This window comes from Hoplias malabaricus, chromosome Y (genome assembly GCF_029633855.1).
Source record: "Hoplias malabaricus isolate fHopMal1 chromosome Y, fHopMal1.hap1, whole genome shotgun sequence".
In the NCBI taxonomy this organism is placed as follows: Eukaryota; Metazoa; Chordata; class Actinopteri; order Characiformes; family Erythrinidae; genus Hoplias; species Hoplias malabaricus.
In genome coordinates, this window is record NC_089820.1 from 86195889 (window position 1) to 86223086 (window position 27198).

Here is a 27198-nt window from a genome sequence, read left to right on the forward strand (position 1 = left end):
AAATAAAACCACAACGGAAAAAGGTTGGAAACAATAATGGCGAAGAAAGAGAACTGAGCGAAAATGGCTAAAAAAGATCAGCTTCTGCTCCTCAATCCTCACTCCAAGGCTCTCGCGTTGAACATTGCTGTGAACATGCAATGACACACACCAGTCTAAACTGAGGGAGGGTGCTGCTGTTGTGTTTGATCTTTGTGGTATTTTGACCAAAGCAGGTCAACGACATCTCATTAAGAACTGTGTTGACTCATGGAAAAGGAATAGAAAAGTGTGGTGGCACTGTGTTGGGTCAGCATTTATTCTGTACTTTTCTACAGAGATTGTGCCAGTATACTTTTGGGCGTAGTGTAGAAATAATAATATGCCAGAATAATACAATGCCTTGAACTGGATGACCATTAGCAGAGGCTCCATTTTTTTTTTCCAGACAGTATGGGCACACACCAGTCATTCAACTGGAAAAAAAACAGACATAAATTGCAGCTTTCTTGTGCTGAAGCTCATACAATTGCAGCCTGTGTCGCGAGGGCTAAAAGGCCATTCTTAAATATTCAACTGTCTAATAAAGTTTGAGCTGCCCCCGGACCCCACATATCTTCCTTTTTGTTTTAATGAACTGTAAAATGTTTAATTCAGTCCCAGAAGGCTTTAGTAGAAAGGGGGAGGGGGAGGCGGGAGAAGGTGTGAAGATGTAATCTCTCCATCAGTGGAGGAGGACGGCCCTGGCTCATTTGGGCTGAGAAAGAGGGATGAGTTATTCCTCTCCTCTCTCGTTAAGCGAGAGAATGACACTCCCTCTCTGTCCTTCCCTCCGCTGAGTCCATCCATTTCTCTGGTCACTGGTCCCACTCTTTGTTTACTCTCCTTTTCCCTCCATCCATTTTTCTCAAAGCGCAAATAGATGAGCTGGGCGATAAATTAACATATTAATCATGCGTGCTCCTCCTATGCAGGTATCCAAGTCATGCATATTAATGAGCATGCATGAATATTTATAGGGAAGATGGGTACCAACAAATAGACTGGTGGCTGAAGGTTTGCAGTGAGTTGATTGTAGGGTTTGGGCAGTATTTGATGGTGATTATGCAGCATTAATACGCCACTGGTCCAGGTGAGAGGTGACGTTTGTTGTTGTGAATGTAGGGAACCGGAACACCTGGAGAAAACCCATGCCGACACGGGGAGAACACACCAAACTCCTCGCAAACACTGGTCCGGGGTTGGGATTTAACCCTTCATAAAGTCCTTCAGGCATTCTACTAATGCTATAGTGTTTGTATAGAGTCTGTTGACTTGTACGGTTAGGTCTGGGGTTGGCATCTTACAACTTTGCAGCAAATAAGTTATTTAAAGGTTGTCTCTCTCTCTGTGGAAGTGTGCTGTGATTTTACAGAAATGTCTGCTCCAATACTAAGTGTCTTCTCTTGCTTTTCTCCCTTTCTGCAGCATGTCCTCCAGGAACCTTCAAGTCGAGTCAGGGCACAGAGCTATGTCTGCAGTGTCCCCCCAACAGCCGGTCTACATCTGAGGCCTCCACCATCTGTGTGTGCAGGAACGGCTACTACAGAGCAGACGGAGACCAGCCAGACATGCCCTGCACCAGTGAGTCTTCACACTTTACATATACATATAACACCTCAGAAGCCTGGGAGACTGAGGTTTACACAATGCTAGCAATTTTACTTCCTGGTTCTGGGAGCCCCGTGATTTTATATACACTTTGTGCCTGATGATTGGCCACTTGACTAAGCTCACTGAATGCCCTGATAGTTGCCTGATGAGGCAAATCTGTTCGTATGAATTATATATAACCATATGTAACTGTAACCCACCCACTGCGTTGTGTTCTGCCGTGTAATTATGGGACATGTGACAGAACTGGATCCCTAGTTCCTTTAATGACAGCACACTCCATACCTGTAGTACAGGAAGATAACCATGAGTCGTGTGTCATGTATCTGCTAGGCTGGCTCTCCTGATGATAGAAAACGTATGCCATTAAAACACAGGTCAGATCTCCCTTGCTCGTGGCCGATCTAAATTAGCGCGCTAGCATTAGCTTGCTAGAATTAGCCATATATTCTCAAGATAAAATTTGCTAAAATAACAAACTCAAACCTCTGCAAACTCACACAGGACAAGTCAAACAACTAATCGGACAAAATACAGCAGTGTGATCATCCAAACTTCAATCAGTCAGAGAGCAACATAGCAGCAACCTACCTCCGGCCATGCAAGAAAGCTCTGTGACCGGGCACACACATACGCACCTAGGTCATGGCACAGCGCACGCACACACACACAGACTCAAGGCGCACATGTAAGAGGTTTTAACCCAAAATGAACATGACAAAAAAAAAAAAAGAGTTGTTTTGGTGAAATTCACAAGTACATAATGCAATTGTTACATAACCATGGATATGTAATGAATGTGGACCCTAAGGCTAAACCCAGTGTTTTGTTCAAGGTTAATCAACGTTTTTCCTACATTAATGGGATTCAATTTCAGGTTTTAGCATGACAAGTCCTAGGGTATAGAAGGCCAGCTTGAAGTCAGCAAGCTTCTTATTCTGTAGCCTGGTGGTTTTCACATCATTTAACCAAACGCAAGAGGTCTTAACCCAGTTTTCAAGGACTCACTAGGATTGTCATGGACTGCAAGCCTTTCTCTCTCCCCCGGTAATGGTTTTCCAAGCTGGACTCCCAAGTCATTCCAACCAGCTCTTGATTTTAAGGTTCAGGTTGGTGGACTGGGTGGTAATGTATTCCTCCCACCCAATGAGAATGTGTCCAGTTGCTCATATTCTCCCAACCATATATGCCTCTGCATTACTCGACATGTGGCCCTTAGCCAAGGGCTTTTCTAGCTCTAATGTCCTCTACAGTGAGGGCAAAGATTGTGGTTACGACAGGCCAAAGTCCAAATCCTTGTGGACATTCATGTGCTTAAACACATTTTGAAACTAGTAGGTGTGTTATAGCAGGGAAGTCAACAAACTGCCATCAACTCTGGGTCCACAAACCCAGAATGTATCACCCCTGTTCTACAGCATAACCCTCAGTGCAAGGTTTCATCCATCCTCCACTAGCAGCTTTCTCAATCCTGTCCGTGGGGACTATTGTCCTGTCCAGTTTTGTTCTGCTAAAGCTCCAGAAACACACCAAGTAATCGAGGGCTGGAGAATGCTCATTACCTGGCTTATATGTGTCGGGGGCTGGAGCAGAACAGAAATGTTGACTAGACGGCTGTCCCAAAGGGCTGGCTTGAGGAGCTGTGCATTTGTGGAAGCAGGGCAGTCTAGTTTAGAGCCCATATGTAGGTCAGGTGGAGTTTTGTGCCATTAATGTGATAGAGTAGTGCTCGCCATTGGAACAGTTATGTGAAGAAGTGGGTCAGAGTCTCGCCTCTCGCGGAGGCATCTGGAAGATCAATGAGGGAGGAGGAACGCTGCGCTCAGGAACAGGTTCCCAGGGATCAGGTACAGCTACTGGGTATAGCCCATGTCTCCTGGGGGTCTCCATAAGCTCCAGATAGACTATAGCTGAGATGCTAGTTTAGAGATATAATGCATGTACACCCTTCCACAACTGTTCACAATTCTGAAAGTTTAATCAGTACCCAATGAAGCCAAGGGAAGGCACATGATTGGTTGGATTGATTGACGCACCTCTCTTTGCTGTGAGCTCCTCCTCTTCCTCCTCCTCTTACACAGTAGCCACTGGGGAAGAGAGTAAATGGACCATGTTATGTAGGTCAAGAGAAAAGCAATCTATCTCATTCTCTTTTTAGTTTGCAGAATCCCCATTCATGAAAAAAGGATGTCCTCTTTTTTTAATCGTTGTTATGAATGAAAGATTGAAGCCATATGTGTGTTTTACCTCCTTGTTCTGTTTGTCCGGTTGCTTAAGGGTTAAGTTGCATAAAGAAATCACATAGACCTCAGTGTTTTCAGAGGCAAACACAAGTCAGAATAAGTTAGTGTTCATATTTGATAGGCAATATTCGCTTAAACCCTTTGCCTTTTTGGTTTGAGCTCTCGGTGATGCCATTCGGACTGTGTAATGAACCAACTAGTTGAACCAAGGTCCTGTGAGGTGTTTGCCAACATTACTGGTTCAGTACCTAGTGTTAACTCAGCTATCTGAGACCAGGAGTCTAGAGAGCACATTCGGCCTTGGACCATCTCTGCTGATGGGGCTAGCTAGCACTGATATATGTCAGCTGATGTGACACACCTGGGCAGTTTGCATTGTCCTTTGTCTGCTAAGCTGTTCTGTGTCATTTCTTTAACAATATTTTAAGGAAGTGATGAGTTATACTCATTTGTCTTAGAGGAAACACAGGTGCACCTCCACATATACTGACTAGTAGACTAGGAGTTGGGGGTGGGGGGGTTTCATTGTTCAGAAAAACATGGTATTACACAACCTCTTCTGGCTTATTGATTTAATTTTTAAAAGTCATACACACCCAGATACTTCAGGACATTTTGTAATTACAAAAATACATGCCTGCAATCTAAAGGAATGTTCATGAAGTATTTCTACAGCTTTTTTATATCACCTTTTGTTTTAATTACACTTTTTAATTACACTAAATTTTTGTTATTTTGCAAGTGGAATCTTGCCTATTCTTACTTGGTAAAAAACATTATCTGACACTGTTCTTTATACATTTTAACATGTGACAGATGCGTACCTGTCAGGCACAAGCTTGTGCTTTTGAAACTCATACAGAAAGAAGTCTGGCATTGTCTTGCTGAAATAACCATATACTTCCTGGGAAAGGTTTTGGCATGGATTGCAGCCTATGCCTCTTCAAAATCCCAATGTGTGTCACTGCATCGGTGGTACATTCACATGCCTTTTTTTTTTTACTTAAGTGGTTTTGCATCGCAAACGTCGTAACGCAAACTTCGTGACGCAAACTTCGTGTTTGGTGTGCGCGGTGGTAGAATACACGGTTACGCGGCTCGGGACCGAGGAGGACGGCATCACCCCAGTCACATTGTAGGATAAGTGCTTACAGTATGTTATTTTTGTACAGTATGTATGTATGTTCCGACGTACACTGAAAATCGGTTTACGACGCGACGTAGGAATGGATCAACGTCGTAAGTCGAGGACCCCCTGTATTGACTTTTTCATGTTTAGCTGATCACTTTCTGGCATGGAAGATTCAGCATACTTTTGTTTCAAAAAGAAGATGGCTAACACTTCGGCACACAGCAGACTGGGATTTGAATTGTGACTGGGGTGTAGAATGCCGCACCACACCAGTAAGTGTCCTTGGGACTCGTGGGTCTTAGTTTGACTAAACTGACAAGTCAGCGTGTACATGAGCATCTGCCAAAGGCATGAATATAAATATGAATTCATGAGCTTTGGTAACAACAGCATAGAATGGGAAGGTCATTATGATCCCAGTTTTATTTATTTAGTTAGTTATTTATTTAGTTATTTTACTGTCATATACTTAGCCTTAGATTAGCTTCCTTAGATTATCATTCTTGCTGAAACACAATTCCAAGGTTTAACATTCCCATCGGAAAGTCAAAGTCACCGCTTTTCCCGATGCAAAAGGGACAGGATTTCAAAAGAAAGTTACAGTGATATGCGGCAGTGGAGAATCCGCAGCAGTGGGCTTTAGCAGTGGCTCTGGAGTAATGCATATGGATTATGGGATCATTAGTGTAAGTCTCCAGGCTCTGATCCTTACGGCCATAATTATTTTACTAATAACGGCCCCTCCACCGGCGGACACTTAGTTTGTTTTGGACGGGACTTTTTCAGGAGGTGGCGAGTTATTGGACGTCCAGCTTGATTTAATTCGCCCTCGGAGGGAAATGAAGGGAGCTTGTGTGTTTTGCCGCACATGCATTCATTAGCTTTTATTTATTCATGGAGCAGCTGCCTAATTGGTTCAATGAAAGGAGGAGTCCATACTTTCTCATTTTCTGTGTCCTGGATTGTTCCTTCTCAGTCTCTCTCTCTCTCTCTCTCTCTCTCTCTCTCTCTCTCTCTCTCTCTCTCTCTCTCTTTCTTTCTGTGACACCCATATACCCTTTCTCCTGTAGCAGTTCATAGTGAGTGTGTCTCAGAGAGAGAGAGAGAGAGAGAGAGAGAGAGAGAGAGAGAGAGAGAGAGAGAGGGAGAGAGTATGTGCTTCTGTGTGTGTGTGTGCGTGAGTGAGCGAGACAGATAGAAGGGGTATGAGTGAGAGAGAGGTTGTGAAACGAGGCTGATTAGGGCAGTGATGGATAGGAGAGCAAGGAGTGTATCAGCAGGGTTCTGGAGCTCCACTATTCAACCCAGGACTGGCCAAGCATTCACACACACACACACACACACACACACACACACACACACTTTCATACTTTGCTTTTCTACTCCCCTAAGGGACTGATTGATGCTCCCTTTTTCTGAAACTATCTCTCTCTCTCTCTCTCTCTCTCTCTCTCTCTCTCTTCTTGGAGGCACATATGCTTCTCTCTGGTCTTTCTCTCTTCTTCTCTGTGGGAGACCGAGTCAATGGGACCAGCTTAAAGAGCCCGGAGTGTTCATCAGAGCCTAAATTATTCCCTTAGAAACTTGTGTGTGTGTGTGTGTGTGTGTGTGTGATAGCCTGCTGGTTAATTGGACAAAGCAGTGGAATTCTGAAGTGATTAAAGGTAGTATGTTGGCTTATGTTTTTATCAAACCCAGACTTTTTCCTATTAACGCTCATAAAATCCCATTCGATTCCCATTAGTGCAGGCGAAGTGCATCACTGAGGGGTACTGGATTTTTAAGTATTATTTGATACTGGTGGCCCTTATTCATCAAAGTTATAAATGGGCAAATCTGACTTGAAATATAAGTGTGCACATCTTTCATCGATGGTCAGTAATTATACTTTTACTGGGTGTATAAGGGCATGGTGGCGCAGCAGGTAGTCACACAGCTCCAGGGGCCTGGAGGTTGTGGGTTCAATTCCCACTCCAGGTGACTGTCTGTGCTGTGAGGAGTGTGGTGTGTTCTCCCTGTGTCTGCATGGGTATTCACCGGGTGACTGTCTGTGAGGAGTGTGGTGTGTTCTCTCTGTGTCTGCGTGGGTTTCCTCCGGGCGACTGTCTGTGAGGAGTGTGGTGTGTTCTCCCTGTGTCTGCATGGGTATTCACCGGGTGACTGTCTGTGAGGAGTGTGGTGTGTTCTCTCTGTGTCTGCGTGGGTTTCCTCCGGGTGCTCTGGTTTCCTCCCACAGTCCAAAAACACACGTTGGTAGGTGGATTGGCAACTCTGGGTATTCCTCTGTGTGTTTTTGGATGCTACAGTGTGTATTCTTGGTATTATTGATAGTTATTTTCAGTATTATGTATGTTATTTGGATGTTTTGGGGATTATTATTAGATTAAACACCCCTATGTGAATTTTGCATTGTATATTTATTGTTTTGTGGGATTTAAATCGATATATAATTCCATATAAAACCATATATATATATATATATATATATATATATATATATATATATATATATATATATATATATTTTTTTTTTTCTTAATTCTGACCCACATATTTGCAACCAAACATGAGGAAACGTGTCATTTTCACAAGTGACCTTCTTTGAAATGTTCTCAGAGCTTTAAAAAGCACTTGGCAGTTGAAGGTTAGCTCAGTTTATTGAACCATTCCCTGTTCCATGGTTCTGTTACAGTGTGGGGATGTGGAGTTGATTGGACTCGATTGGCTGCATTAAGACAGAGCTGGGCTTTTTACCTGGTTGGCTTGGGAGTGGCAAATGTGGGATATGAGTAAAAAGGAACGCAAATGTGTGTGTGGGTACCTGTAAGGTTGGGTGTCCATTTCCTTGGTCTCACGCTTAAACTTATAAACTTGCATTTGTTGTAAGTGAGCATTACTGTAAGTTTCTCTGACTGTTGTTCTGAGTCTTGTTGATAGTTACTCTGGGTATTATTGGGCATTGCTATTTCATTAAAGAGCTTGTTTGATCAGACCTCTTTCTGTTTTTCACCACAATAAAAGCCAGGTGTAACCACGTCTAGTGTGTAGTGTGATTGAATTATGCTCCCATCAGTAAAACCACACTGGGAAGTGCTTACAGATGGATCTTGACCACATTAGACACCGCTGTACACACACTGCATTTTCATTACCTACCTATAGTTATGTAAGCTGCATTGCTAAGATCAAAACGGTTGGACAGCATGCTGAATCTTGCATCTCTGTGTTGTTCTATAGCACAATCCTGGTGGCTTGTTTTTCTCAAAGTCAGTGAACACACCTTGCCCCAAATTACGTTGAATATCATTAATCACATTTGAATTACAGGAATTTATTTGTGGAACAAGTCGCGGCTCTTTCCCACCTGACTTGATGTATTTCTCATGTCCAAAAGCTGATGGTAGACCGGTCTTATGTCCAAAAACTTTCCAGTGTCCAAAGAACTCATGGTAGAAAAGTATTATATTCTTTCTCAGCTCCAAAATCTTGTGGTAAAACAGTCCAAAAACTATGTGCAATATTCTTTTTTTGTGCCTAGAAACTTGTATCAGGAAAGTCCTAACTTCTTTCTTGTGTTCAAATACTTATAGATGACTGATACTATACTCTGTAGTGTACTCTAGCTTCTGGTGAACCAGTCTTAACCTATGTCCCATATCACAATCTTAGGACGGACCAGTTATGTGTTCTTCCTCAAGTCCAAACAATTTACGGTTGACCTGTTTTATACTTTTTTTTCATGTCCAAAAGCTTGTAGTGGAACAGCTCTGACATATTTTTGTGTCAAAAGAAACATGGTGGAGATGACCACTGCCCAAATCAAAGCAATTACAAGATGTCACAGATTTGTTGCTTGAGTTAAATAGTTTCCGTAGTTTGACAAAGTGGAATACAGTTTTTAACGAGCAAAAGTCCTGTTGCATTCAGACGGCTAAACTGTGGACACGTTTTAGTGAACAAGTGAACGACCAAACGTTACTGAATTACAGTCCAAATTGAACCACATGTTCCAACAAAGTGTAAACAAGCAACAAGCTCAAGTAGGAATTGGTATTAAGGGAATGTGAGAAATGAAATGAGGTTCTGGACACTTCCTACTGTTATATATTTTTCGGCCACACTCCACACACACACACACACACACACACTCACACATACAGGGACTGGGCTGTGGCATTGGTACAGATGCGGTAAACACACTTTAAGCCACTGTAATTGCCTTGCTAATCCTCAAGCTGCAGCCACTGCCTCCAACCGACTCTGCAGTGTGCTTAAACCCCCTTTACACACAAACACACACATACACAGACATGTATAGGCTTGTTGTCATACACACACACACACACACACACACACACACACACACACACACACACACGCACACACACACACACACACACGGACATCCATATGCACACACAAACACAGTTATCTGAAATGAGGAGCTTATGCACAAAGCAGCATGTGATTGCTTCAGCATTTCCATACATGTTTTACCCAGTGTGTTTATGTGTCCCCACCCTGACCCCTTGAAGAATACGTTTTCACACCATGTGGAAATGGAGCATTAGAAATGGTCCAAACTGACATAAACATACACGTACATCGTGAGAGTTTTACTGTACTGTAAGTGTTCATTATACATCTCATGGTGGTGGCAGCTCCCCTGATTCTGAGGAACTCAGAAGCTTGGAAACTCAAGGCTCCCCTTCCTTTAAATTAGTGGCTTGCCCTGAAGCGAGGGGATGCCTCGCTCTCTGCCGAACCCAAACACACAATCTCGAGTCATAATCATTGTCATAATTATCACTGGAGTTGGTATACCAACCGGGTTTGTGTAGAGATTTGATGATCTGATGGTGGTGGTCTGTCCCCTCGGTTAAGGCAAGGGATGCCCCTTTTTCTCCTGGATGGTTTTCAAGTTCTGCAGGGTATGAGATGTCCCCTCAGTTAAGAGCAAGGCCCCCATTATTCCTCCAGGTCGGAGTGTCCCTCCCCAGGGTACAGTCTCAAGTTTCTGATGTTTAGAGTTGGCAACAATTGCAGTGACATTGGCAAAGGACAAACATGTTGTTGCTGTCTAAAGAGAAAAACTTGCATCTCTGTTATTGAACACAGCACCTGTCCTTCACAGTGGAAATGCTCCAAAATTACTTCTGGCGAAATAAGTCTTTTTATTGCATTGAATTTTACGTTTATTTAAGTTACTAGTTTGGAGATTTGTATTTTACTTTATGTAGCAACAATATTCTGGCAACTATTTTTATCCACCCCATGTCAGTAAAACCCACTCGAAAAATACTTATAACACAGTGTAACACATGGGAGACACAAGCCACACCATCATTTTATATATTACACTAATATTACACATCCCATAGGTGTGCTATCAGAATTTATCTTTGTACCTATTTTGACTGTTTTTCTCTGCAACAATCTGGTTTCCTCATCTATCCATTCTTTCACCTAGTCATCCTTCCATCCTTTTTATCCAGCCATTCAACCATCTGTCCTGCCACTTCTCTCACTACACACCCCCCCTTTTTATTTGCAACCATGCTTTTCTTACTTTCATACTTTCATATATGTGTGAGAGACAGAGACTCTTACAAATATGGATTCATAGAAATTATAACATTCCTCTCTCTCTCTCTCTCTCTCTCTCTCTCTCTCTCTCTCTACCCACTATCTCTGTAGTATTTTCTTAGGGAAAACTGATATTGATCTTAGGCAAATGCCTCAGAATTACATTCAGCGCCTGTCTGTTTTATTTGGAACACAGCCAGTTCAAACACAACTCAGGCTGCTTAGAAATGTGCACTCCAATGTTTGCACTCCAGTAATGAGTTCTGTGTTTCTTTTCACTCCTAACTTTGGGGGGCTAGTTTTTTTAAATGCTGGAGAGGGATGCTCCAGAGACGGTGGAGTCTGTCGCTGAGGGCGTCTAAGCCAATCAGTTTCTTGGGGCTGGTGAATATTTGATGTGGAGGAAGACAGTGGAATTGCGAATGCTCTTTGAGTCCTGAACTAGCTCACGACAGTGGTCTAAGCACTGGCTTCATCAGCAGGAGAGTGGTTTGGGAGGTTCTTGGTCTCCCATCATCACATGCACAGTTGTAGCCAGGGTGGGCATCTGTTAGCAGGTAGTGTAGCATGTGTGATTGGTGGACGGGGTGGGTTCAAGCTAAAGGGTGGAATGATAGTTGTACTAGTGAATCTAGTAAACACTTTCAATGTGCATTGCTCTGACGTCCTAAATCCCAACCCCTAACCGCGCCGTCCACCGCCCAGTACTGAAATCATTTAAGTGTTATGATAGAAATATAGCAATAGATATGGGAGTTTATTACATAAAAGAGAGAGAGAGAGAGAGAGAGAGAGAGAGAGAGAGAGAGAGAGAGAGAGAGAGCGAGAGAGAGAGAGAGATGTATTGAGGGATTAAACTGAATGCTGCTGGTGTCAGTTGTTTATTTTGAGGATGGGGTCAGTTCTTTGTTATGGGACAATAAAGAGTGGAAGCATTGCTGGCACTAACACTCTGTGTGTGTGTGTGTGTTGTTTATTCCAGGCTAAATCCATGCTGTGCCAGCACCCAGTCAATGCTCTGCCATACACTGTCCATGGTTAAAGAGATTAGTCTTGCTCTCTCTCTCTCTCTCTCTCTCTCTCTCTCTCTCTCTCTCTCTCTCTCTCTCTCTCTCTCTCCCTCTCTCTCTCTGTGGCTCTGTGGTGTGTATTGTGCTTTAAAGCTTCACCTGCAAGATTTGTTCCTAATCTCATAGAAAAGCACACAAACATCACACCCTAGGGTAAATGTCTAAGTGTGTGTGTGTGTGTGTGTGTGTGTGTGTGTGTGTGTGTGTGATAATCATGATCTCCCCTCTTTATTGACACTGACTGTGTCTAAACACTACACACACAATCAGACAAAGAGGCTTGACACGTCCAGTCGTTTGGCAAATCCCAGTTAGCCTCATATTAGCCCTCTAATCGGACGCTTAACGGCTGCCAGGGCTGATTCCAGTCTGATCTCAGGCCTGATACCCTCGCTCTCGCTCTGTGTGTGTGTGTGTGTGTCAGAGCTCTTTATGCCACTGTTACCCCTGGCGACAGCTTTGTTTGACAGTGGGCCACGTCAGTACAGCAGGTTTAGAGCTGTGGACTCGAGTGTGCTTGGAGTGTTAGCATTTAGCACACACTGAGTGACAGATGTAGCTTTAGCGGCGGCTCTTTTCTGTGTCACCTGTAAACACTTCAGAGGTGTTTTGTAACTAAGACATAAACACACACACACACACACATAGACGGTGTATAAAACATAATGTCTCACAAGTCATACTTCTTTCTATTTTTGTGCTGGACCCACACAAAGATCTGGAGCCGACCAACCCTCAAACTATGAAACAAACATAACGAGTGCTGATTTAAATATGGAGAACATGAGAACAGAGAAGGAAGAGAATCAGGGAAAAAATGGCTAAAATCCAGAACTTCTGCTCCTTACTCCTCACTCCTGGGCCTTTGCGCTGAACTAAACTGTGGCTCGTTCTCATTTAAAGGGACAGGCGATGTCATTCTTAACGGGGCTGTTTAGAGCAAGGGAGAATGCGGCTGTATTGTTTGATCCTTGTGGTATTTTGATTAATGCGTGTCACAGAGGTTTCTGTGGAATATTTCACCTTTATGGCATTTAGCAGGGCAAGTGTAAATGAATAAATCAATAATAAAATTAATAATAATGATAAAATGAGAATCTCTGTCTCTCCCTCCGCCACTCTGACTGTTCTCTAAACCCACAAAGGATGCTGTCCTCTCTTCAGAGTCCTCCTACTGTGCTTGCTGCAGCGTAAGCGAAAGTATTGGTCAGAGCGCTCGGACACGGACGCATGGATTTCGCCTGGGGCAAGGGGAGCTGACAGAGGCCTTTATTGTCCAGTCGTCCGCCAGACCAAACACATACACGTTAACACCATAGAAACACAAACTGGGCTTTCACAGTGTCTCACAATGTCTCCATTCTGAAGAAAGCCCAGCGAGGGAAGTTCTGCAGCCCCTCTGCTCCAGCGGTCAGTCGTCAGCACGAGTTCGAGCCTTTTCAGCACCTCGTTCTCACTCCTGGCCGTTCCCCTGCCACCGTCCCTGGAGGAGCAGCTGCATAATAGCCCTTTGTGTGTGCGGCTGAATGGAACCGCTCCGGAATTTCTTTCTCACGAGAGAAAACTCTAGGCCTCCGACCGGCGGTGTGATATTTCACTCTGATGACATTCGGAGATTTTGCGGGAAGTGGCCAGTGCACTGGGGGTTTAGTGGTCTTTAGGAAGGTGCAACATTAGAATTCTCACCGAAGCTCTGAGTGAAACAGATACACTCCCCATTCACTTCCACCTCCACAGAGAGGCCACTTTATTAGAAACACTGATCATGTACCTCCACAGACTGGCCACTTTATTAGAAACACTGATCAAGTATCTACACAGACTGGCCACTTTATTAGAAACACTGATCAAGTATCTACACAGACTGGCCACTTTATTAGAAACACTGATCAAGTATCTACACAGACTGGCCACTTTATTAGAAACACTGTCCATGTACCTCCACAGACTGGCCACTTTATTAGAAACACTGACCAAGTATCTACACAGACTGACCACTTTATTAGAAACACTGACCATGTATCTTCACAGACTGGCCACTTTATTAGAAACACTGATCATGTACCTCCACAGACTGGCCACTTTATTAGAAACACTGACCAAGTATCTACACAGACTGAACACTTTATTAGAAACACTGATCATGTACCTCCACAGACTGGCCACATTATTAGAAACACTGATCATGTACCTACACAGACTGGCCACTTTATTAGAAACACTGACCAAGTATCTACACAGACTGAACACTTTATTAGAAACACTGATCATGTACCTCCACAGACTGGCCACATTATTAGAAACACTGACCATGTACCTCCACAGACTGGCCACTTTATTAGAAACACTGACCAAGTATCTTCACAGACTGGCCACTTTATTAGAAACACTGATCATGTACCTCCACAGACTGGCCACTTTATTAGAAACACTGACCAAGTATCTACACAGACTGACCACTTTATTAGAAACACTGATCAAGTATCTCCACAGACTGGCCACTTTATTAGAAACACTGACCATGTACCTCCACAGACTGGCCACTTTATTAGAAACACTGACCATGTATCTCCACAGACTGGCCACATTATTAGAAACACTGACCATGTACCTCCACAGACTGGCCACTTTATTAGAAACACTGACCATGTACCTCCACAGACTGGCCACTTTATTAGAAACACTGACCATGTACCTCCACAGACTGGCCACTTTATTAGAAACACTGACCATGTACCTCCACATACTGGCCACTTTATTAGAAACACTGACCATGTATCTCCACAGACTGGCCAATTTATTAGAAACACTGACCATGTACCTCCACAGACTGGCCACTTTATTAGAAACACTGTCCATGTATCTCCACAGACTGGCCACTTTATTAGAAACACTGACCATGTATCTCCACAGACTGGCCAATTTATTAGAAACACTGACCATGTACCTCCACAGACTGGCCACTTTATTAGAAACACTGACCATGTACCTCCACAGACTGGCCACTTTATTAGAAACACTGACCATGCATCTCCACAGACTGGCCACTTTATTAGAAACACTGACCATGTATCTTCACAGACTGGCCACTTTATTAGAAACACTGACCATGTACCTCCACAGACTGGCCACTTTATTAGAAACACTGACCATGTATCTCCACAGACTGGCCACATTATTAGAAACACTGACCATGTACCTCCACAGACTGGCCACTTTATTAGAAACACTGACCATGTACCTCCACAGACTGGCCACTTTATTAGAAACACTGACCAAGTATCTTCACAGACTGGCCACTTTATTAGAAACACTGACCATGTACCTCCACAGACTGGCCACTTTATTAGAAACACTGACCATGTATCTCCACAGACTGGCCACATTATTAGAAACACTGACCATGTACCTCCACAGACTGGCCACTTTATTAGAAACACTGACCATGTACCTCCACAGACTGGCCACTTTATTAGAAACACTGACCATGTACCTCCACAGACTGGCCACTTTATTAGAAACACTGACCATGTACCTCCACATACTGGCCACTTTATTAGAAACACTGTCCATGTATCTCCACAGACTGGCCACTTTATTAGAAACACTGACCATGTATCTCCACAGACTGGCCAATTTATTAGAAACACTGACCATGTACCTCCACAGACTGGCCACTTTATTAGAAACACTGACCATGTACCTCCACAGACTGGCCACTTTATTAGAAACACTGACCATGCATCTCCACAGACTGGCCACTTTATTAGAAACACTGACCATGTATCTTCACAGACTGGCCACTTTATTAGAAACACTGACCATATATCGCCACAGACTGGCCACTTTATTAGAAACACTGTCCATGTATCTCCACAGACTGGCCACTTTATTAGAAACACTGACCATGTATCTTCACAGACTGGCCACTTTATTAGAAACACTGACCATGTATCTCCACAGACTGGCCACTTTATTAGAAACACTGTCCATGTACCTCCACAGACTAGCCACTTTATTAGAAACACTGACCATGTATCTCCACAGACTGGCCACTTTATTAGAAACACTGTCCATGTATCTCCACAGACTGGCCACTTTATTAGAAACACTGACCATGTACCTCCACAGACTGGCCACTTTATTAGAAACACTGACCATGTATCTCCACAGACTGGCCACTTTATTAGAAACACTGTCCATGTATCTCCACAGACTGGCCACTTTATTAGAAACACTGACCATGTACCTCCACAGACTGGCCACTTTATTAGAAACACTGACCATATATCGCCACAGACTGGCCACTTTATTAGAAACACTGTGCATGTATCTCCACAGACTGGCCACTTTATTAGAAACACTGACCAAGTATCTCCACAGACTGGCCACTTTATTAGAAACACTGACCATGTATCTTCACAGACTGGCCACTTTATTAGAAACACTGACCATGTACCTCCACAGACTGGCCACTTTATTAGAAACACTGACCATATATCGCCACAGACTGGCCACTTTATTAGAAACACTGACCAAGTATCTACACAGACTGGCCACTTTATTAGAAACACTGACCATGTATCTCCACAGACTGGCCACTTTATTAGAAACACCTCCTTTGTAGCTCCTGGCAACTTTATTAGAAATTTTGTTCCAATGTTGGTAATATCCAAACAGCCCAACCCACATTTTGTTGTTAAGAACCAATATCCCTGTCACATCTGATGGTGATGGCTCCTGAAAAGCTGTGGTTCTGTTTGTTCAGTTCCTGTGACATCTCTCTGAGCTGTTCATGTCTTTCACCATTCTCTAGTCTGGCAGAGCTGTGTATTTGGGTCACGTCTCTTCTAACAGTGCTTAGCCACAAGGTTCTGTACATCTGGGTTTTTCCTTTGGTCTTGGAAGGCCAAATATATGTGTGTGTGTGTGTGTGTGTTTGTGTTAATGCTGCAACCTAAGATTAACTCTGACTCTGTGAAATGTTGTTTTGATTAGTTTTCCTACTAGTCGATGAAAAGACCCTCCGTGGCTATGAATGGTTATGAAATGTGTGGGCAGAGGGGGACCCTCAGGGCAGTCAGGGTCTAATGAGTATAGTAACTAAAAAAGCATGTTTATTTAAGCTCATATTTATTTAATAGAATTATCATGTGCGGCAGTGGTGGCCAAAAGTATCGCTGGTTCGATTCCATTCCCTCGACCAACAGGATAACAGTGGGAGGGGAAGGGTGATGGGGTCGTGTTTTCTCCTCCTTCAACATCCGTGTCTGAAGTGCCATTGATTACGGCACCGAATCCCTCAAATATTCCTCGGGGGCTTGGCTGGATGGTTACTTGCTGCTGTATGTTTGTGTACACTGCCCCTTGTGGGTGTTTGTGTCACTACCATTGAGAGGTAGTGAAAGGGTGATCCTGAAATGGTGAAATGTTTTAAAAACCTAACGAGAACTTGTGCAATATTTTATATTTTCCTCAGTTTGATGTAGTTCTGCAGTTTCCCATTGTATTGTCACTGCTTTTATATGAAAATACCAGTTATATTCACAACTGAACTCCTGTAATGCAGGGCAGTGCTGGGCAGTGTATCACAAATGACCATTAACTAGACTTCTATGAGCTACAGCTAATGTGCAGTACTCCATATGCCAGTGATATATGTGTGATATTATGGTATTTAAATCCTATAGGAATGCTTGCAGGCTCCTGATCACAGGGTTGTCGGCGTCTGAACTTTTCCTGCAATGAATTGAGAAGTGATTATGAGTTGGATCAGGAAGAGAACTTCCTTGGGCTTATCACATCTAAAACTTAAATGAGTTGAGGGAAGATAATCACTTTTTAATGATTCATCTTTGTTGAGCCCTTTTTAAAAAATTGAACGTTTGGGACGTGATGAATCGAGGCCATGTCTGAACTCGACACTTTTTACAGTCCTCTTTCAGACTCAAATGTTAACCCATTCTACTGATGTCTTATTAATCCAATCTAATAATTTGCATCGAATCCCGACCTAAATAATAAAGATATTAATTTATGTTACATGCCATACATTTTGAAAATATTTTAATCACCATTCTCATATTCTTTGAGTCAAGAAATTAGTGATTACTTGTATTGTAATTACCAATTTATTACTGTGTAACAAATATATAATACAATGTATACAGTACACACTAATGTTTAAGCGTTTTGCAGCTGTGTTAATCAAAAAGCATTGAATGTCTATCTATCTATCTATCTATCTATCTATCTATCTATCTATAGTTACACTTATATAGCGCCTTTCCAGATACCCATAGACGCTTTACAATCCACACTGCTCAGAACACTCAATCCACACACACACTGGTGAGAAGTGGCAGCCAAAGGCGCACAGCATACTCTCGACTAGGAACGACCGTCCACCTGGAGGACTGCATCGGGCACTAGGGTTTAACCCAGGACAGAGCGCCAATCCATATCTGGGCCCACACACATTCACTCACACACCAGGACAGTTATTAGACAGAAGCCAATTCACCTACCCTCCATGTTTTTGGACTGTGGGAGGAAACCGGAGACCCTGGAGGAAACCCACGCAGACACAGGGAGAACATGGAAACTCCACCCAGATGGGACTTGAACCCAAGATCCCAGTGCTGGGAGGCGAACGTGCTCATCACTAAGCCACCGTGCTGCCCAAATGTTAATGAATGCATAATGAATGCTTAATAATATCGTGATATATCACTGTGCAACAAATATTATGATTAAAATATTTACAAATTATTTCTATGTACAAATTAGAAACTAAGCAAAATGTACAGTTCATATAATTTTCCAGGAAATTCATATTTTGAATAGGTCTGTAAATGATGCATCAGACAACAATGGTCTTATTGTTAGTGTGTAATAACCACATGAGCGTAGTGTATTGAATGTTGTATTGATGAACTTTTGAGTGATCAAACTTGAATAGGTTTATATTCAGTAATTAAACACATTCAAATGTTAATTATAAATTCCTCAATTGTGTGTCTAATATAGATACTATTACACAAGAAATACATTGTAATTGCTAACTTAATACAATGTAATAACTACAGTATAAGGGTTTTAAGGCATTTTATATTATAGAGTTCCCATTTGTCCATTGCTTTGTTTATCACTTTAAAGACATCTGACGTCCTACTCACTGATGTCTGGGAAAAGTCTTGTCATCTTCTCGTTACAGTTTACAGAATCTGCGCTGGACCCTTAATCCAAACTACACTAAAGTAAGCCACTTTGAACTAATTCCCGAACTTCCTGCCTTTTCCGTTCGCAGGTGTTCCTTCCGGTCCTCGGAATGTCATCTCCATCGTGAACGAGACGTCAGTCATCCTGGAATGGCACCCTCCCCGTGAGACCGGTGGTCGCGAGGACGTGGTTTATAATATTGTGTGTAAGAAGTGCCGGGCCGACCGGCGGTCCTGCTCACACTGCGACGACAACGTGGACTTTGTGCCCCGGCAGCTGGGGCTGACCGACACCAGGGTGGTCATCAGCAACCTGTGGGCACATACTCTCTACACGTTTGAGATCCAGGCGGTCAATGGCGTGACCAATAAGAGCCCCTACCCTGCACAGCACGTCTCCATAGACATCACCACCAACCAGGCCGGTAAGATACATGAACCCTGTGGGCCTTTTAAATCCGATTAATCCCTGCTGGATTCTCCTCTGATCCAGGTGGATCCGGAGTGGACCGCTTCAGTTATCTTGAACCCACCCATTTCATATTCCAGTTATTCATTTCACACACTCCTTTCACTGACCACACAGTGATTTACTGCTCTGCGGAGTCACCTCAGAGCTGCAATGCAAATCAAGGCATTAAAGTGTCCACCTGTCACAGTGAAGCCTCTGAAGCCCCCCGCTGCAGTGAGGAGTGTCTAGAGAAAAGTGCACATACATTAAACACTTTCAGAAACATGACACTTCCTCCACTGCACACTGCTCTCCATCTCCTCAGCGCCAACACTCAGCTCTACATATTCAACACCTCTCTCTCTCTCTCTCTCTCTCTCTCTCTCTCTCTCTCTCTCTCTCTCTTCTCTGCTCTTATTCTTTTATTTTCTCTTCTCTTCTCTTCTCTTCTCTTCTCTTCTCTCATAATTCTTCTCTTTTCTCTTCTTGCCTCTACTCTTTTCTTCTGTTCTCTCATTTTTCTCTTCTCTTTTCTTTTCTCCTTTCTCCTTTTCCTCTTCCCTCCTCTCCTCTCCTCTCTGCTCCTCTTCTCTTCTCTATCCTCTCCTCTTCTCTCCACTCCTCTCCTCTCCTCTCTGCTCCTCTCCCCTTCTCTCCTCTCCCCTCCTCTTCTCTCTGCTCCTCTCCTCTTCTCTCCGATCCGCTCCTCTTCACTCCCATCCTATCTTCTCCTCTTCTCTCCTCACCACCTCACCATTTCTCTCCTCTCCGCTCCTCTTTTCTCCTCTCCTCTCCTCTCCTCTCCTCTCTGGTCCTCTCCTGTCCGTTCCTCTCCTCTCCTCTCCTCTCTTCGTCTCTCTGCTCCTCTCCTCTCCTCTCCTCTCCTCTTCTCTCTGGTCCTCTCCTGTCCATTCCTCTCCTCTCCTCTCTTCGTCTCTCCGCTCCTCTCCTCTCCTCTCCTCTCCTCTCCTCTCCTGTCCGTTCCTCTCCTCTCCTCTCTTCGTCTCTCTGCTCCTCTCCTCTCCTCTTCTCTCCTCTTTATTTGAATGTCAGAGTAAAGTCAGCATGAGCTGCACTTCTCTTAATCCAGGATGAAAGGGCCGCTGGATCCTCATTGTGTTGAACCATATATAATAAGGTTTTACCCTTGGAAATGAGGCCAGCTGGTTCAAACAAACCCGGCCTGAGCCGAGGATGCTGGGTAATTCGGCTTGCTCAGGGATTCCTATCTCTGCCAGCACCGCATCGTTCAGTCCTACAGCGTGAAGACGTGACTTGTTCTGCTGCGGAATCCCACTGCTTTGTAGTTTCCAAAAAAAGAGACTTTGATAAGGAAGGAAAACGCCGGCGTGTGATTTATCCCAGCACCGGAACCTTCCGGAAATATGCTTACTCTGGGAAAATGTGTCACAGAGTCAGTGTTTTTACTTTTCCAGCTGCCTGCAAATATGGATTTTCTCCCAGGTTCAGGTTTGTTTGTGTACACAGTGACAACAGCGGCACTCTTCCCTATTTCTTCGGGAATCTGTTTTTTGGATTTTGAATGAAGTTCTATTTTTGGAACTCTTCTGACCAACTCCCATGAGATTAAAGTCTTTAAAACGTCCGATAGGCCCAGGCCACTAGGTGTCAGTATGATGGCGGAATTATAGCGTTCTGATTGGCTGCCCTGTATTGTACAGTGTAATGCTGACTACATCATTTATACCCTGTGTCCGAAATGGCTCCCTATTCCCTACTCACTATACCGTGCACTATGTAGTGTATAGGGAACAGTTACAGACACAGATATAGCATTGCAGTGTGTGTGTGTGTGTGTGTGTGTGTGTGTGTGTGTGTGTGTGTGTAGGTCAGAAACACTAACTCTGGAGCTGACAGGCTGGTTATGGATGGTCTGATCATATTATTGTTGACAGAGGTTTTCTTTCTGCTGTAACTGACCGTAACTAACCGACCAAAATAGATCAGGGTCAGAGTGAAGGGGAAGGCAGTATTAACCCCCCCCCCCCCCCAAAAAAAAAAGAAAAAAAAAAGAAATGAAATAAATTGCTGACAAATACTGAACAATCAAATTATTTTAGTTTAGACCAATCAGATTAGTTTACCATTGGTTTAAAAGAGTTAGAAATTAATGGACTCCTGTGTGGTGCAGAGGGTGGATGGATGGATAGATGAATGGATGGATAAATGGATGGATGGATAAATTGATGGATGGATGGATGGATAGATGAATGGATGGATAGATGGATGGATGGATTAATGGATGGATGGATGGATGGATGGATAGAAGGATGAATTGATGGATGGATGGATGAATGGATAGATGAATGGATGGATAGATGGATGGATGGATTAATGGATGGATGGATGGATGGATAGATGGATGAATTGATGGATGGATGGATGAATGTATTAATGGATGGATGGATAGATGAATGGATGGATAGATGGATGGATGGATTAATGGATGGATTAATGGATGGATGGATGGATGGATGGATAGATGAATGGATGGATAGATGAATGGATGGATAGATGGATGGATGGATTAATGGATGGATGGATGGATAGATGGATAGATGGATGAATGGATGGATAGATGGATAGATGGATAGATGGATGAATGGATGGATAGATGGATGAATGGATGGATGGATGGATGGATGGATGGATGGATAGATAGATGAATGGATGGATGGATGGTGCAAATATCAGTAAATTATATAATAAAAACATATAATAAAATATAATGACATCAATCAGACATTTATCTATGAACTCATCTATCCACCCACCCATCCATCCATCCACCCCACACCCCCTCCTTCCCTTTCTCCCTTCGTTTATCCATCCATCCATCCCTCCTTCTGTTTCTCCGTATGTCATTCCGTCTCGCTCTCTGTCCCTCTGTCTTCCCCCTCTCTCTTCATCCATCCATCCCTCCCCCTGTTCATTCGTGTATTTATTTCCTCACATCCCTCAATCTACCCGTCCATCACCCTTCCATCAGTCCATCCATGTTCCTCTATTTATTTGTCCCTCTGTCTATCCATCCCTCCCTCTATCTATTCATCTGTCCTTCTGCTCAGCGTTCCCTCGTTCATTCGCCACCTGTCTCCATCTGTTACTCTCAACGTACAGCTCTGTATTTATGTTATAAAAATAAATAAATAAATAAATAAATAAAAGGTATTGTACAATTATGTAGATATTAAATATATATAGAATCTATTAATGTATTTGCTATATGATGTGGGCACTGCTCATCCACTGACTGCAGTGTGTTCCAGTGTGTGCTGGAAGTGGTGGGGGGCTCTGTGTGTTGTGTTTACCCCTCGCTCTGTTTGTTGTTGGTGCAGGTAAATTACAGTTAATTGCGTAATGGCCGATACAGGGGCACTTGTCCCAGCTTCACTGGCTTTCAATTAGAGACAGTCCAGCCAGAACCGCACGTCCGCGCCTGTAAACGCTGAACAAACCCGTGGTCATTTCCGTCTGAGCACCGACGGACGGAGAATGGCCACGTCATCCACGGTGAAAACAGGCTTTTGTGCAGTTTCCATAGAAGAGCTTCAGGAGCAGCTGCACATGAGCATAATCTCACCATGCTCAGTGTCAAGTGTGGGCTAGAGGAGGGTAAAGCCCCTGCAGCGGTGGAACCGGTCTTTACAGTGATCTCCATCTCATCTCATCGGTCCGTTCTAGTGTTGGTCACTTGGGTCACATTCTGAAGAATGGCTTTGGCATGGAATCACACCCTACTGACCTCAGTCTACGAGCGGTCTTTTTTAACTCCAATCAGGCAGCACTGCCCTCTTAAGTGGTCAAACACAGCCCATTAGCAGCTGGGTTTACGGCTCAGGTTTTACAGTGTGGTCAGAGTGTGGAAGATACCATTAATTCTCATATAGCTCTGTGGATCAGGCACAGTGCATCTCTCTCTCTCTCTCTCTCTCTCTCACTCTCTCTTTCTAAAGTGGAGTGATAGAGAGAGGAGGGGTGTGTGTGGGAGTGAAATGACTGAGTGAACAGCCCTTATTATCAGGCCTTTCTAATGGCTGCTACGGGGCATGTGTCAGGCTCTAAATGGAGCTCCTGACAGATAGATATTTAAGAGAGAGACGCTAGCTTTCATTGTTAGTGCGCCGCAAAGCTAATGACTCTTCTGTTGCTAATCTGCTCGCCCTGCGTTTACGCGGCTTTGTAGCCCATGCTAATCTCTCTGCTCTGTATTCTGAAGGAGGGATACCTGCCTGGAATGAGAGAGAACAACTTTCAGGGGTTTAAAAGTGCAGTCAGTCATTTTTACCACCAAAAGTAGCATGTGATTATTTATTATTTTTATAACATTTCAACGTCGGTTAATTGCCGATTTCACGATGATCGCATTATTGCTCAATAAAACAAATATATGAATCAGTGTATGATGCACAGAGTGGATCCTCTCAGATGGGGGCAGCCATATTTAAAACACACTTCCTGTGGAAGCTGATACTTCCAGTGTGTAAAATAATTATATTAACCTATACAGAGGTTTCTAAAATGCAACCGATACAGAGTGATACACACAAATATTTCTGTGTTACTGTCTCTTACTGCAATGGAAATATGTGTAAATAATGGGTTTAGTGAGGAATGATGACTGGTGGGAGTGAACACACAAGAGGCTAGTTATAAACAGTGTGGCATCAAACAACACCTCTATGTGCCACTGCTCAAGGAAGTCTGTACACGGTAGAACCACACTCCCAACCCACCCCCTCTGCCCTCAGGACCATGTTAAGAGTCTCAAGAGGGTCCCATCACCTAGGTTACGAACCTGGAAATCTGTGTGCATTTGTTTTTTCTGTGAACCATTGGTTGAAAGAGAGAGCGTCCCATTCTCGGTTCCCGCTGCTAGAATTAGTATATTCCAATGTTGCTAACAGAACTGAATAGGACAGTGTTTGAAAACTGACCTTCAACCAAAATGTCAACTAATTCATCATCCGCAATCACCGTGAAGATCGATTCCTCTGGAGAATGTTCCACGAGGTTCATCTCAGGTCTCTGCAGTGAGGTTAAAAAAGCAGGTTAACTTTAAAAATAACTCGGTTATTTTTATTTTTAGTGAAATAACCACGGTTGTGTAACTGTGTTGATTTAACACTGGTAACTTTGGTGTGTACCATATACCCACGACAAAAGAGCAGGAGAATGTTTGAATTCTGAATTACAGAGATAGATTACAGACAAATAAATAAATAAGCAAATAAATAACATTAATTGTTCATCTAAAATTAAAGGATATACACTGGTTTAATGACAACTTTCTCTAAGGTGTGTAAACACCATTTTTTTATTTTTATATATTTGTTTATTTTTATTTATTTATTTATTTATTTCATTCATTATCTGTAACCCTTATCCAGTTCAGGGTCGCGGTGGGTCCAGAGCCTACCCGGAATCATTGGGCGCAAGGCGGGAATACACCCTGGAGGGGGCGCCAGTCCTTCACAGGGCGACACACACACACATTCACACTCACAGCTACGGACACTTTTGAGTCATCAATCCACCTACCAACGTGTGTTTTTGGACTGTGGGAGGAAACCGGAGCACCCGGAGGAAACCCACGCAGACACAGGGAGAACACACCACACTCCTCACAGACAGTCACCCGGAGGAAACCCACGCAGACACAGGGAGAACACACCACACTCCTCACAGACAGTCACCCGTGTCTGTGTGAGCTGTGTGACTGTGTGACTGCGACACCTACCTGCTGCGCCACCGTGCCGCCCTGTTTATTTATTTTTTTTAAAAACCGAGCCAGTGTCTGAACGTTGTTGGTGTTTGTTCCTTGTGGTATTTTGACCAAAGCATGTCATAGGTGTTTCCTTAATGCCATAGAACTGTGTTCACTGGTGGAAATTGAAGCATGGAGGTGGAACAATGAAGCATTCCTGAATACCATTAAATCCTCACTGAAATATTGCAGCACCAGATCCAATGTCTTCCCCGTTTCGAAGGTGCTGAAACTCCTTCCGAAGGGGTCCCCGTACCTATTATCAGCCTTGATTTCAGAAAAATGGCACCAGGAAAGGCATGTGATATAATGTGGGAAATGACGGGACTCTACAGATGTAGTGAGTAGAAAATGCCAGTTTGTTCAGGAAAACGGAACGTTCCTGCAGGCATCGCTGGTGGAGAACGTCCATCCTTCTTTGCTAGAGGAGGAAATACATGTGGGAGAAGGATGAGTGTGTGAGGTGGTGTTGGGGGTAAATGTGGAGTTATTTTTAGTGGCTCAGGTCAGACAGTGATCAGAGAGGAGTGGGATGGGCCTCAGGCTGCTGCTGCTACCTGATGGCTTTAACACACACACACACTCACACACACACACGCACACACACACATGCACACACGCACACACACACACTCACACACACACGCACACAAACACACACAGTTTGGCATTTACAACCTGTGATTATGGCGGTGGTCTAGGAGTTTGAGTGTGTGTTTGTGTGTGTGGTGCTTGTGTATAGCTGAGTGTATGATTGTGTTTGTGTGTCTCTACATGTCAATGAGTGCATTGGTGAATGTTTAAGTCTGTGTTTATGTATAGGTGTGTGTGTGTGTGTGTGTGTGCTCACAGATGAAATAGCTGTAAGCTAGGCCTGACCTTTGCTGTATAAACGAAAGCAGTGTATGTTCCTGTAAAGGACGTCATATACCGACACACACTTAAAGCCTGGAGCATTTCTAAACATCGAAAGCTTTTTTTTTTTTTTTTTTTTTTTTCAGCAGCGCATCACTCTTCCCTCTGTGAGCTCAGCACGGCTCTGTGTTCCTGCATCTGAAGCCACACGATATGCTAAATATCTTTGGAATTGGCCTTGATCCTGTGCCGCGAGCTTCAGGCTTAATCTGCTCCGACTCTGGAAGTCGCTCTCCATAAGGCCGTCTCTCTAATGAAGGAATGCTAATGTTAATGTTGCAGGCATTAGACTCTGAGCTATAATCAGGAGCTGAGTGAGACCGCCAGCTGAAGACCCCATACCTCCAAGAACAGCTCCCATTTCACTTAAAACAGATGGAAGCTGTGCTGATTATTTAATGGCAATATGCTGTGTTTTTAGAGAAATAGCTTAAAGAAATATGTCATTTTTACCAGCAAAAATGAACAAATATTGCATATGAGTCTTCCATGTGGTTAAGATGCAACACACATTATCAACATGCTTTTGTACTTCAGAATGAACAAGTTTATACAACACAGAGTGGGTCCCCCTGTTGATCATATTCTGCTCCGGTCTTGTTTTCCTGTACTTTTGGGCTGTATCCATGTGCTTTATGTTTAGTTTTGGAGACAGAACTCCTATCATTAAGAATACCAGGAGTAATGTTAGCACTGGTACTTGTGCTAATGTTATGTATGCTAGCTGTTGCCATGGAAATGCCAACATTCAATTATAAGGTGAATTCTATAAGTGGGTGGTAGTTTAATAACCAAAGTAAAATGTAGCCATGAATAAATCAATGAGCAGCAAACTAACAAAAGCAACAGCAATATGCAGTGTTATAAGAGGAAGATGTTTTTTTATGTAGAGGGCATTTTCCACAGGGGGCCCATGCCATAGTGAGATCTATTGGTGAGTGTCCTTCGTTAGCTTTGCTGGGTCTTGTACAGTTTCTATTATAATTGTACACCAATGCCTCACAGAAAGATCTTATTTATTAACTACATACCTCACTTTCCATCAAAACAACACTGACAGCCCTGGCATCTTTTCATTTTCTTCTTATTCATAATGCATCTCATCCATGGAAACCTTTTTACCACCTTTAACAAAGCGCAGAATTCATTATTTATTAGCAT

The 27198-nt window shown here is 43.3% G+C and overlaps 1 protein-coding gene across 1 annotated transcript in view; it reads left to right on the forward strand.

Annotated features, from left to right (window-relative positions):
• Positions 1-27198, forward strand: part of LOC136678580 (ephrin type-B receptor 1-like) — a 110306-nt gene that overhangs the window by 46943 nt on the left and 36165 nt on the right. The window contains exons 4-5 of the mRNA XM_066656622.1: positions 1447-1602; positions 18973-19308. Of these exons, the coding sequence (XP_066512719.1) occupies positions 1447-1602; positions 18973-19308 (492 nt within the window). The remainder of the gene's footprint in view (positions 1-1446; positions 1603-18972; positions 19309-27198) is intronic.